At 36.5% G+C, this 14,858-nt stretch overlaps 1 protein-coding gene across 1 annotated transcript; it reads left to right on the top strand.

Moving 5' to 3' along the window:
• Nucleotides 1-1,021: 1,021 nt before the first annotated feature.
• LOC101897075 (CD109 antigen) lies at nt 1,022-14,851 on the top strand. The gene is made up of 8 exons (XM_059122909.1): nt 1,022-1,170; nt 10,138-11,487; nt 11,553-11,817; nt 11,878-12,151; nt 12,220-12,427; nt 12,496-13,552; nt 13,614-14,135; nt 14,212-14,851. The coding sequence occupies exons 1-8, from the start codon at nt 1,154-1,156 to the stop codon at nt 14,707-14,709; spliced, it is 4,191 nt and encodes a 1,396-aa protein (XP_058978892.1). The 5' UTR covers nt 1,022-1,153; the 3' UTR covers nt 14,710-14,851.
• Nucleotides 14,852-14,858: the final 7 nt, after the last annotated feature.

Here is a 14,858-nt window from a genome sequence, read left to right on the forward strand (position 1 = left end):
TTGTGGTGTCCAACAGAAAGTGCACATTTTCAGCTGACGTCTTTGGCAAGTAAACTCCATCATTTTGTGCTGGACACGGAGTAAATCAAATTCGGCAGTCCACCACTTTCGACCAAGCGAAGCAATTCTTTAGCTCTTTTGAGTCTATTTTCTTTCTGTTGCGGTGTAAGTTCTTGCACTTTTTGTAATTTTAATGGCTTTAGCCCGAGCTCATTTTTCAATATTTGCCGAATGGAATATTGCGATATGTTTAGCTTACGAGACATTTTTCGGCAACTGCGACGCGGGTTTCAATCAAGTTGTTTCTTTACTTTTCGAACCATTTCTACTGATGTTGCTGTTTTCTTCCCTCGACTACCTTGACGTCGGGCTACTCTATCAGTATCACGGTAACGAGCGATGGCACGATATACAAAAGATTTATTTACATTTAAATGCTGGAGTGCTCTAACGGTAGCCACTTGTGGTTTTCCAGCCAAATATAAAGAAATCACACTATCACGCTTGAATTCCATCACGAATAACTTTTTTTCTGGAAAATTCTCACCAAAATGCTTTTGCTTGTAAACAATATAATGAGCTGTCACTGGAAAAATGTTAGAAATGACAGCAGTCTGAAGTTGGTTGCAGTTTTTTCATCACACCCTGTAGTGTTCGTCTTAAGAAAGGGTTGTCATATTCGATTTAGCAAATGAGTCTAACTCTATTGTTTTGACACGCTACTGATATAAAAGATTCGGTTCTACAAATTTTGTTAATTATACTTTGATTTTTGCCATGTTTTGCATTAATATCCAATTTTTAGGTGACGTTTGCATTTCCATATGATTGTTATTTCAAAATTTTAGATTCTTTTCTAACAGTTGACACAAACACGATACCGCGTCAAATAACTGTGCTAATACATCAAAACAAAAGCAAAATGCAACTGCGCAAGTCGAATTCCTTAAACAGCTGATTCTAGTTTGTTTATATTTACGTTGTGTATTATTGTTTTGGTTGTTTGTTTTTTCAAGTTCAAATTGATTGCCCGGCAGCTATTGGCTTCTGGTAAAATGACTCACTACTTCATTAGTTGTTGTTTAACAATCGCTGAGATCAGAAGTGTTTTTAACAGTGTCAAGTAAAGTTTGAATATTCATACCGCAAAAAAATGGACAGCAAAAATGGGTAAATTACAAATTATACAGTTGAAACTCTTTAACTCTCTAAAATAGAAGACTAGTGTTCTGGTTTACTTTAAAAAAAATATTAAATTAAAGGCCCAAACCTTCTGTTTTTATGCAGATTTCACTGCATGTATTAGTTGTGTTCCAGAACCTGCAAATTAGTACTAATTAGCACTAATTCTGCTACAACGCGTTCCCGTACTCCAAAAACTACCAAAACTTGCAGCTCTCTCGAGAAAAAAATGGCGCTGAGTGGTGCACATTTCTGCTTGTTTTAGCTACATGAATTTGGCCGAGCAGAAATGTGCATATTGTAAATTTGACATTTAATTGGCAGGGCTAACAAGGTTGAAAAATGTATTGATACATTTCAATAAAGAAAATGATCAACTTGAAAACTAAAGGAAAAACTAATATTTGTCGTGCAAAAAACAAAGAAAAAATATGGAGCAACTGGTGTATTCACTTTTGGATGATTTCAGCAGTGAAGAGGACTGGCTGAATGAGGAATCAGATTATTAATTATTATTATAAATTATTAATTTTAACTTATCGTCTTCAATACTCATTTTTTAAATGTTGGCGCTCTTTTCAGTAAGGTTTCACCAGTCCGATTTAGGCTGTTTACTTTTGGAATTTTGAATTTTGACATTTTATCGCATTTCTGCTAATTTTCCGTTCCCTTATTTTTTTGAGCAAACCTAAATGAGAATGACATTTCGAACTGTTCTCTCTTCTGCTAGTTTTACTACTAAAAAAGTACTGGAACACAACTATTATTTGCAATATGTGTTCGTGTATAAAACACTTAGTTGATATCATCAGATTGCTTACGCCCAAAGTCCTTAAACAAATCAGACGCATTGTTTTAAAGCGGAAAATAAATCAAACTTTAAATTAAATTAATTTTTTGAAATTTCAACATTAGGGCATCAGAATTGCATCTCCTGTGCATGAATGATGCCTACATCTTTACCAGATATGGAGTTTGACGTGGTGGAAGAGGTGGCGTCAACTTCCAACAACACTGATTTTTTGGCACAGCCAGGTAAAACAACAACAAACCTAGTTAATGCAAAAGAACGCAAACGAATGCGAATTGACAACGAGATTTCACCATTAAACATCGACATTTCTGAACTGAAAGAAAAATTGACTAACCACGAACCTCTAGACCAAAACAGATTTGGCATCCTTAGTGTATTAGCTGATGTCAATATACAAGGTTCCTCTACTGTCAATGAAACACAAATCAAACCAAACCCGCCAAAAGGAAAACCACAGCCACAACCAAAAACAAAATGGTGTCCCCCCATTTTTGTATTCAACGTCAACATTAAAACACTAGTTGATACTCTCAAAGAATCTGTCCCAGAATCTGGGTTTAAAGTGAAAAATGTCAACAAAAACAAAAGCAAGTTGTACTTTGCTGACCACAAGGTGCACACTTCAATGATGTCCCTCTTGAGAGAGAAAGGTATTCACTCGTATTCATTTACTCCAAAGGAATTAAAACAGGTTGGCTTAATTTTGAGGGGCCTTTATTGTTACAAGGACGGAAATGAAATTAAAGCCGAGTTAGACTTACTTGTCCCAAACACTGTGGCATCAGTCACAAACTTCACCACTCCCCTTTCGGTTAAAAAGGGAGTTGACACAGGTTTATTCTTAGTGTCATTGTTGCCAGGAAAGAAACCTGGAGATGTTAATCACATTGAAAGCATTTGGTACCAGGACGTATACTGGGAAAAACCCAACAGAAAAGACAGCGAGACCCAATGCCACAGGTGCCAGAGGTGGGGTCATATCTCGCGTAACTGCAACTCTGAATTCAAATGCGTTAAATGCGACAAACTCCACGAGCCTGGTAATTGCCAGAGAGTACGATCTGAATCTTCAGATCCATATTGCGTAAATTGCCAAGCTTTTGGACACCCGGCGAATTTTAAGGGTTGCCCAATTTACAAAAAATATATTACATCTAAAAAGACTCAAATAAGTAAAATGCAGGAAGAAAAAGCCACAGCTATCAGAAATGTTAAAGCCGTTAGTATGGCATATACATCGCCACACAAACCGTTTGCTAGTCATTTTAGACAGAATGAAAACAACTCAACCATTCAGAAACCACCAATAGTGACAGATTTCTTAAAACTTGCTGATTACTTTTTGGAACCTGAACAAATGTCACTTGAACAAGAAATTTCTATATTTTTAAAAGATTTTAAAAACATGGAAAAATCAAAAGCCAGAGTAGAATTCCTTAGAATTCTTAAAAAAGTCAAGCAGCAATATGATCCATAGAATGCTTAATTTATTGACATTCAATGTTAGATCTATTAATGACAAAAGTAGACAAATAGACCTGCAAAGAACGCTTTCGGCCAATAACATCGATGTGGGATTTATCCAAGAGTGCCACCTACGAAGAAGCAGGAAAGTTAGAATAGATGGATATGATATTGTTAATGATAACTCACCCATTGGCGTAGCCGTTTTAATAAAAAAGTCCATATTGCACACAAAAATTGTTATCAGTGATGTCGGCGTAAAAACATGCATGATTCAAATTGAATGTCTACAAAATTCAGTTCGAAAAAAAATCGCGTTGGGATCATTATACGTCCCTTGCAATTATCCTGCTCAGCAGCTGGAAGCTGATCTAGATAAACTCATGCAAGTGTGTGCAAGTTATGACGGCTTTATTTTTGGTGGGGATTTAAATTCAAGAAACCCAGACTGGGGTGACTCTGCAGAGAATACCAACGGAAAATCTTTGAAAGCTTGGCTGCAAACAAACATATTAGACGTAGTTCGAGTATGCGATGTGTCACCGTCATATCCGAATGGCCCTTCCTATTTGGATCATTTTCTTGTCAGCTCCAATCTGTTGGACAACATAACACCAAACTTCGTAATTTCCTCATTACCATCATTTTCGGACCATTTCCCGTTAAAAATGTCAATAAAAATGGATTGTACCGACTTGATTTTAAATGCTCCTCCTTCATATATTTCCTACAAAAATACAAATTGGGAGAACTTCCGTAGGGATCTTGAAAACGCTTCTCAACACATCTTACCTTCAGCAGAAACTAATCTTAGTAATGAAGATATTGATGGATTAGTTGACTCCTTCAACAGCTGTTTCAACTCAATCCACGATGCCCACTCACAGATAATCACAATCAACAACGGCCTCTTTCCTCTCTCTGAGAGATCCAAACGGCTTTACAAAGTAAAACATCAATGGCAGAAAGAATTAAAAAAGATATTTCATAGAACAGGAAATAGAATGAGCAGCGATTACCGCATATTATCCAAACAAATTCAGCTTCTGAAAGTAGTAATAAAAGAATCAATAAGCATCGAACAAGCTGACACATTCAACAATCGTCTTCAAGATATTAAACCTGGCCCATCTGCTTTTAAAGAGATTTATAAGTTCAGCGGCAGAAAGAAATCCCCGTTCTGCCAGCAATTGCAGGTCAATAACACCACTGTTTTTAATAATTCTGAAATTGCAAATCATTTCCACCAGTACTATACGTCTTCCTTTCAAGAAACTATAACTGGACTTCCAACGGATATTCTTCAATCTAGAATTTCTTCTTGTCTCACATCCATATCTCCAAGTATATATTCATTCGACAGACAGTTCAACTCAATATCAAATACAGATAATTACCATTTCGCCAATCCTGAAAAAATCAAAGAAATTATGCAAAAGGCCAATAATAAAAAGTCAAGTGGAGTTGATGGAATCTCAAATTTTGTTATGCGCAAATTTCCTGAAACTGCTCTGCGAATTATAACATGCATTTGTAATAACTCCATCAATAATGGCTACTTTCCCAAAATGTGGAAGCTAGCAAAAATTGTTCCAGTCCAAAAAAAGGCCAATAGCGAAAGTGTTGCTGATTATCGTCCGATCTCTCTCTTATCAAATCTCGGTAAAATCTTTGAACATGTCCTAAAAGAAAAAATAGAAAATGAGTTCATTACAAATCATATATCTAACTTTCAATTTGGTTTCCAACGAAAGCATTCAACACAGCACGCGCTTTTAAAGTTCCACAACGACACTACAGCAAATTTGAAAAACCGTATCAGTACTGTAGCCATATCCTTGGACATAGAAAAAGCCTTTGACTCCGTGTGCCACAAAACAATTGTATATAAACTCATTGAACTGGGTGTGGACCCATTTTTAATCAAAATAATACAAAATTACCTTTCCGATCGTAAATTCTTTGTACAAATAAGAAACGACAAGTCAATCCAAGGTTCAGTTAACAGTGGGGTTCCTCAAGGGAGTGTCTTAGCACCTTTTCTGTTCAACACATTTCTAAATGACTTTCCTCACTCAACATCTCATTCAAAAGCAATTCTCTATGCTGACGATTGTCTAATTTATGCACATAATGCTTCACCGGAGTATGCACTACGTCACGTAGAGGAGCACTTATTTATAATACACCAATATTATAAAAAATGGGGTATATGCATTAATGCTGCCAAGTCTCAAGCTATCTGCATAAGGAACGCATCGGGAAAATGTCCAAAACATGTGGTACCGGAAAGTAAGCTGCTACGAACGGCGTTAGAAGGTGTGGAAATCCCTTTTAAAGCAAACATGCAGTACCTTGGAGTAACATTTAATATGCTGCTTAAATTTAATTCACACGTTCGATCTACCATAGAAAGAGCAAATAAAGTAGTTGGACAATTTTCATTTTTATTTAACAATAAGTACTTACCACAAAAGACTAAACTCCTACTATACAAGGCAGCCATTCGTCCAATTCTGCTGTATGGATTTCCAATTTGGTTTTCCATCTCGCCATCGGTCATGAAGGAATTGGAGATCTTCGAACGAAAAATCCTACGGAAATGCATAAATAAGAAATATAAAAATCCCACGAAAATGTTATCCAATACTTACATATATAGCAATTCAGGAATAGAACCAATCTGTCTATACGCCCTAAACATCCAAAAGAGATTCGTTGAGAAACTCCCCAACCACGACAACGTATTGATGAATGAAATCTATGACAGAGATAAAAACATTTCTTGGTCATCGTCGCAGTATCTGTCAACAATTGGAATCTTGAATGAAAACATAGAGCCCGTTCCAGGCAATACAACACCACATTTTTATATAAAAGCTACACCAGGTACCCATAGGGGTTAACAATCAAAAAAAAATATTTTTTAAAACTTAGAGTTGTCTCCACATGTGAGAATTCGTTATAACTGTGATAAATTAATTTTTATATTTTATAATATCCAAATTATGCTTAATTGGAATTCGCTGTGATTTATCTTATTTTACTATATACACTTTAATCACTCATTTATTATATTTATTTACAATTGTTTATGTTTATAATTGTAAACGCTCTGTTTACCATTGCAAAGCAGACACATTCGAATTGTTTTTGTTATTTAGTTTTAAGAGAATATTTATTTGACAGCCGTCAGAAGCGCTGTCAGCAAATGTTCAGGCCGGGAGCAAGCCTTTAATCATTTTCGTACATGTTTCTATACATATATAACTTTAACATGTCTCTTTTGCAAGTAGCATCTCACAATACATACGTGTTAGAATAAGACAATAATAGTTCTAAATTAAGCTAATCATTCTCTGTACATATCTTGTTATCGAAATGAAATTAGTCTCAATAAATCGATTACTTACTTACTACTTACTTGATATCATCAGATATTGTTAATGGTATTTCACCATAATAGATAATAATAAATTTTATATTTCAATATCTTTATTATACGTGGCATTTAAAATTACTTTTGAAATTAATTTTAATTGTTTCATGATAGTTATTAGTATATATATAAAACATGTATTTATTTTTTTACTGGGTGGAAATAAGCGTTACGTTCCTTCCTTTACGTTTCGAAATTGTAAAAGTTGCAAAAATAATATAGTGTAAACACGGTATAAAGTATTCATTCACCTGGGTGCATCCCCGCAGCGAAAATAAAATTACATTAACACATACCAAAATTGAGTGCATTTAAACTGTTTAATTGTCTGTGCGTACATGAAATCATCACATCCATGGTAGAAGAATATAGGTAGACGCATCGACACAGCTGCTGGGACAATAAACTGTCAAACCAATTTTGGAATTGAAAATGTTTAATGAAAATTTATTTCAATTTGTAAAAATTGTTGAAAAACGCGTTTATAATAACCTCCGAATGACGTCGTATAAGAAAGATAACCTCCGAATTAAGAATAATAACCTCCGAATGACTCGTATTTGAAAAGAATTTCAAAAAATTTTGACATATCAATGTTCCCAAGCCTTGATACATCTACCTGTATTCTTCTACCATGTGTTGTTGCATCCTCACAGCGAAAATAAAATTACGTTTACAATTTACCAAAATTGGGTGGATTTGAACTGTCAATTGCATGTGCGTACATGAAATCGACTCTCAAATCCTGTAATGCATTAGCAATGGAATTGACTGCTGAAAACCTTCCATAATTAACTTTTTCAAGTTCCGAACATTCACAGTTTTTCACGTTACCATTATTTGAATTTAGTCTCATTTCAAATAAGCATATCCAGCTCTGCACTGTAAATTACGCTGTCGAAAAGTAACCAAAATAGAGGGGGGAATTTTCCCCCACTTTTTGAAATTTTCGGATTAGGATTCCTTAAAATCTGTGCATTTTTGGTACATAGCGTCTTCCGCAATATTGCAGATAAAAATACGAGGAATATTTTGCTCGAAAATTTTAACCCTCAAGCGTGTCAACAAAGAGGTCTTTTTGTCCATTTTAAAAAAATGGGATCGTAGCAAATCGAAGTATTTTAAAATATTATTTGTCATAAGATTTTACTACATAGAAGACGTCAAAAGTCTATATCTTGTTCAACGCCAAGAACAGAAATCTCCATTTCTATTGTATCAAAAAAACAAGTAAAAAAGCTGTCAGTACGGCCGGGCCATTTCACCATTTGGAACGAATTTGGCAATTTTCAAAAAAAATAAATAAATAAAAAATAAAATCTGTTTAAAATTCTGTTAGAATCTTAAAAATACCGAATGTAGCCGTTAATTAGGCTCTATACGACGACGTGGACCTGCATAGGCAAGTTTTGTCACAAGCCATTACAATATCCAAATGCGAAACTTGAAAAAAAAAACCGGAGATAATGTAGCTAAAATCACCAAAAACGTGGACCTGCATATACAATTTTCTGTCATAGGCTGCATTATCCATTACGAATTTCAAATACCAAGTTTGAAACAACTCCGGTGAATAACGTCGCTAAAATCATCAAAATACCGAATATCGAGAGGTGCCGTTATATGGGGGCTATACGAAGGCATGGGCCTGCACGGACATTTTCAATATCAAAAGTCCTGCAGACATTTGAACAGAATTTTATCAACTTACTTCGTTTCGTTCGGAAGCTAGAGTGATTTCCACAGACGGACAGAGGAACAGACGAACGGACACGAAATTTCACTATTAATCTCAGGATAAGCCATATATCTAGGTACAATAGTTTTTATGAAAATTACATTCAAAATTTATGTTTTAAAAGTTAAAATTATTTGTTGGGATAGAGATCTTTGGATTACATCCAGGACCATTGGTAAAGAAAATGGGTCATATCGGTCCACATTTTGGAATAGTCCCCATGTGAGGATAACTTCGAATTCAGGTATTTTTCATTTAAATTTGCCAAATTTTGGAATTTTCATTTCTTGTATTGTAGATCCGCTATTTACAAAAACTTATCAATCGACAGGGTGAGATAAAAAATTGCAACAAAGTCAAACGCCATAATTTTTACATTCTTGTTTTTAAATTCTATTGCATGGAAGCAAAAAATGTCGGAAATAGCATCAAATTTTAGAATAAGTTTAGATTTGTTCGAATTGATTACCTTTGGCACGAATTGTAGCCTTCAAACGGCCAATGAAACCGTCACACGCCGCCCGAATGTTGCTCTGCGTTATTTTGGCCCATTTCCGGCGAAGCGCTTGCTTGAGGTGATAGACACTTTGGTATTTTTTAATGCCAACCTTGTTTTCCAAAATACTCCAAACACAATAGTACAACGGATTAGTATCCGGAGATTTTGGTGGCCATTGTGCGCTGGAAATGAAGCGAGGAACCTCATTTTGTAATTATTCTTGTGTGCGATGGTGCTGAGTCCTGTTGGAAGGTCTGCGGCCAAAATGTTTGCGTGCTCAAGGCTTTAATACACCCTCCAGAATATTTTCGCGACAATATTCCGCATTTATTCCTATGCCACTCACGGTCGATTAATACGAGCGGGGAGCGAGCATCGGCTGTTATGTCAGCCCACGTCATCACGATGGTGCACATTTTCAGCTGACCGATCATTTTGTTTGTTTACCAACTGCTGGACAACGAATGTTTTCTCATCGGAGAAAACCTAATTCGGCAGTTCACCACTTTCGGCCAAGCGAAGCAAATCTTTAGCTCTTTTGAGTCTATTTTGTTTCTGTTGCGGTGTAAGTTCTTGCACTTTTTGGAATTTTAATGGCTTTACTCCGACTTGATTTTTCAATATTTGCCGAATGGAGTATTGCGGTCACGAGCCATTTTTCGGCCACTGCAACGCGGGGTTCGATCAAGTCGCTTCTTTACTTTTCGAACCATTTCTGCAAATGTTGCTGTTTTCTTCCGTCCACTTCCTTGACGTTGGGCTACGCCTTGTTCATTCACGCTATGGGTCGAATTCAATTTGTATCTTAATTATCTATAACTTGAGATTATTTATGAAGAATGATACTTAAACAAAAGTTGCGGCAGTGGGAGTGGCGAATACCAAGTTGTCTCCTTTTTACACTCTAAAACATGCAATTACCCTGCGACCCTTAATAATAAAAAACAAACTCAAAACTTATCTAAATTTGACTATTTTTTTCTTTGACATCTTTTTTTCAGATTCTACACAATTGTTGCACCCGCCACAATACAGGCGGACATGGATTATTCGGTCACCATAACCATTGATGAAATTAAAGAAGCTGCCCGCATTAAAATCGGTATATTAGGTCCTTCTTATACGGACATCAAAACCATTGAGGTCCAACCATCAACCTCGGAAATTGTAAATTTTAATATTCCCGCATTTTTGGAAGAAGGCAAATATGAATTACACACAGAAGGAGTGGCTGGTCTCATTTTCAAAAAATCGGAGACTTTGGGTGTGGCTTACAACAAACCAAAAGTGTATATACAAACCGACAAAGCCATGTATAAACCCGGCGATCTAGTGCAATATCGAATTCTGGCCTTGGATGAAAATCTCAGACCAGCCAAACTCAAGGAACCTCTTAATTTTGGCATACGCGATGGCGCGGACAACCAAATCAAATACATCAAGGATATAGAGTTCGTCAAAGGTGTGCACAGTGGAAAATTCCAATTGTCCGAACAGCCAGTATTGGGAAATTGGTATATTGATATAACAGCTGGTGCGGAAAACAAAGATAAAACCAAAAAGCACTTTGAAGTTGCCAAATATGTTCTGCCCAAGTTTACGATAGAAATTGAAACAGACAAAGAGGTTGCAATTTTGGATAAGGTGGTGAAAATTGTAGTTCGTTCCAAATACACGTACGGCAAGCCAGTCAAGGGTAAGGCAACAGTGGCTGTTAACTTTAAATCAAATTTTGGAGATGGCCAGCTGGAAAAAGTGGAGAAAAGCCTCAACATTATTGGCAAAGGTCAGGTTGAGTTCAGTCTAATGGACGACTTAAAATTGGAAAATTATTTGGATCAATATATGCCTGAAATTAATGTTGAGGCCACCATGACTGAAGAGCTTACCGATTTGCAACAGAGCACATCGACGACCATTAGAGTGAGGCGTTCACGTTTTACCATTACCACACCGGACATTCAAGGGGAATACGAAGTTGATAAGTATTTTGAAATTAAGGCCATAGTTAAACGGCTTAATGGCTTGCCAGTATCCAATGCAAAATCGACTGCTAAACTAATGATTGGGCAGAATAATGGAAATGTAGTTCGGGGTTGTTTCCGGAGACCTTTTTACGGCGGTGGTTCGGGAGCGGATTTGATTTTCGAAAGTGATATCAATGAATGTGGCATTGCTGTATTCAAATTGAAATTATCGAAAAAAGGCTACTATGACAATGTGCGGATCATGTTTGAAGAAGAAACTCAGCATTGTTCCGGATTTGAAATTGGGAAAGATTTATCCTCAGAGTCTTCAGCGTCAACAATAAATTCGACTAAGCTATTTGAAATATGCCCTCTGACTAAGGAGTGAGTATAAAAATATAATTCAACTTCTTCTTCGATTTTTAACTAACCCATTACTTTGCCAATAGTCCCAAACTTCACGAAGAATTCACGCTGGCTGTTAAATCTAAAAGTCCTTTATCTTATTTGGTCTATACAATAAAGGCTCGTGGAAGAATCATTCAGCATAAATATATCCATGTCGAGGGGGAAAACAAATACGAGTATGCCCTACATCTGAAGGCAACATTCGACATGATGCCGAGCGCAAAAATATTCATTTATTTCATTGAAAATGGAGAATTGCGTTTCGATGAGACCACAATAAATGTTTGCAACATGTTCGAGAATAAGGTGAGAATTCCGATTTAATTGTATATTGAAAAGTAATTTTATATATTTTCAAAATTTTAGCTTGAAATTATGGCCCCAGAACAAGCAAAAGCAAGTGATGTCATCAATTTAAGTATCAAAAGTGATCCAGACTCTTTTATTGGGCTTTTGGGTGTTGATCAGAGCGTCTTGTTACTGCAGACCGGCAATGATTTCGATAAAAACCAGATTTTGAGCGATTTAAATTGTTATGAAATCTCCTCAAAGCCTGGTTGTTTCTCATTTCATTCGTGGGACACTCCTGGTTTCAGTTCGGGATTTGTTACACTGACAAATGCCTCACTACCGAAGCCACGTAAGTACTGTCAATCTAAAGTAATGGAATGACTTCTAGAAAATAACAAACTTTTATTATTTCTCTAGCCCCTCCTCCTATGTATGCAACTTGCTTTTCGGCAGCACCAGCCATGGCATTTGGCGGACAAGCTCGGGGAGGACTTTTTGGAGCAGCACCCATGCTTATGCAAAGGTCTTTAAAGGCTCAAGCTATTGAGGAAACTTGCGCATTCATTGAACCTCCAAAAATACGAAAAGATTTTGTTGAAAACTGGATATTTGACAACATAGAGAGGTAGTTTGAATATTTTAGTCAGAATCGTTTAACACCGCACCCCCCAAAATAATACATTTCATTTTCAGCACTGATGCTAATGGTACGGCAAGCTTTAGCAAAAAGATTCCCGATACGATTACTTCATGGGTTATTACTGGATTTGCAATAAATAATAAAACCGGATTCTGTTTGACAGAAGAAGCAACCAAAATACGTGTCTTTCAGCCATTCTTTCTAAGCACTAACCTACCGTACTCAATTAAACGAGGAGAAATTATTGCCATACCCATAGTGGTATTCAATTACATGGAACATGATTTGGAAACAGAAGTTACTATGGAAAATGACGACAACGAATATGATTTTATGGAAGATTCGAGTGCAAACACACTTACAAAGAAAGTAGTTGTACCTTCGAATGGGGCCGAAACCCTAACATTTTCAATTAAACCAAAAGTTGTTGGCGATATTATGTTAAAAATCAAAGCCCTTACGCCGCTGGCCGGAGATGCAATGCATCAAAAATTGAAAGTAGAACCGGAGGGTGTGACAAAATATGAAAATCAATGTCATTTCATGACCATACCAAACGGACAGGCTGTGGAGCATAAATTGAAAGCCAATATTCCCAAGGAGGTCGTATTGGATTCGGAATATTTGGAATTTATGGTTGTGGGAGATATTTTGGGACCCACCATTAAAAATATCGATAAATTGGTACGCATGCCGTTCGGTTGTGGCGAGCAAAATATGATAAATTTCGTACCAAATATTTTGGTGTTGGAGTATTTGAAGGCCACCGGTCGTGACATGCCATCGCTGGTACAAAAAGCCAAAAACTATATGGAGACTGGCTTTCAAAGGGAACTAACCTATAAGCATAAGAATGGTTCGTACAGTGCTTTTGGCGAGGGCTCCAGTGAATCGAACAGCTGGTTAACAGCCTATGTGGCCCGTTCGTTTATCCAGGCTCGCAAGTTCATGACAATCGACAGTAAAATTATTGATGATGCCTTAGAGTATTTATTGGGAACGCAAAAGGATAATGGCCAATTTCCCCAGACGGGTCGATTGTTTCATTCTTCGAATCAGAATGAGTTGGGAGTGTCCGCTTTTATATTGCTAGCATTCCTAGAAGATAAGGTAAGTGAGAATAGCCCCCAAAAATACGTAAGAATGGTCTAATTTTTTTCATTGCTTATAGGATTATGCCCTGAAGTATAAGCCCCAAATCGACAAATCTGTAAAATATCTTGCGGAGAATGTGGCAAAAGAAGACAATATTTATTCGCTGTCCCTCATACTATTGGTATTCCAAAAAGTAAATCATCCTCTGGCATCAAGTATCATTGACAAAATACAAAGTAAATCGCAATTTGGCAGTAATTTAAAATGGTGGTCCAACTCTTTGAAATATAACAACAATGACATCGAGGTGACAGCGTACATCTTGCAATCTCTATTGGAGACAGAAACAGAACCAGGAAAGCTTTTACCCATTCTCAAATGGTTGATAGGTCAACGCAATAATTTGGGAGGTTTCGACTCTACACAGGACACAGTTGTTGGTCTCAAAGCATTGGTGGCATTTGCAGAAAAATATGCTGCAGCCGGTAATGGGCACGCCATGATTAAATTCCAAGGTGTTGATGAGCAGGGAATTGAAACCGCATCGGGCAGTTTCAGTGTCGACCAAGAGAATTCGCTAATTTTACAAAGTCATTTGGTATGTTAGAAACTCAATTATAGCCCATTTCGCCATATGTTTATTGACTTTTTCGTTATGTCTACTTCTCCTCTAGTTACCCAAATCGACTCGACAAGTTTGCGTTAGCGGTGATGGTGAAGGATCTGCATTGATACAATTATCCTATCAATATAATATCAATACTCAAAACACCAAGCCCAGTTTTGCACTTGAATACACCGTCAACGCATCATCATCAGCTCCAGGTCAACTGTCAATGAATATCATCGCTGAATATAAATCGCAATCGGATGATGTGAAAAGTTCAAATATGGTTGTCATGGAAATTGCTTTGCCCTCAGGATATACCACACACAATGATAGCTTAGAACCAATTCGTAAAGTTTCTCGCTTTCAAAGGGTAGAAACTAAAAACGATGATACCGTTATAGTTGTCTATTTTGAACAACTTTGTACTGGAGAACCCGTTTCGTTAGATATTTTAGCAGACAAATCTCATGCTGTGGATAAATTAAAACCGGCTCCAATTACAATTTATGATTACTATAATGCCCATGAACAGACTGTTGTGTATTATGAAGTAAATGCATAAATTTGTTATAGACAGTATTTTAATATGTGAACAGTGTAATATAACTTGACATGTGTTGTGATACAATGTTGTTAAAAGCTTTAATTTGTTAAATAATAAAATGTATGTTAAAATTTTAAAAAACCCAAGGCTGTTACTTTTATGTTTTT

Source organism: Musca domestica, unplaced genomic scaffold, assembly GCF_030504385.1.
Source record: "Musca domestica strain aabys unplaced genomic scaffold, Musca_domestica.polishedcontigs.V.1.1 22, whole genome shotgun sequence".
Taxonomy (NCBI): domain Eukaryota; kingdom Metazoa; phylum Arthropoda; class Insecta; order Diptera; family Muscidae; genus Musca; species Musca domestica.

Coding starts and splice junctions, on each gene's coding strand:
- LOC101897075 (XM_059122909.1), top strand. Junction 13,553..13,613: donor TAGCATTCCTAGAAGATAAG/GTAAGTGAGAAT, acceptor CATTGCTTATAG/GATTATGCCCTGAAGTATAA. Junction 14,136..14,211: donor TAATTTTACAAAGTCATTTG/GTATGTTAGAAA, acceptor CTTCTCCTCTAG/TTACCCAAATCGACTCGACA.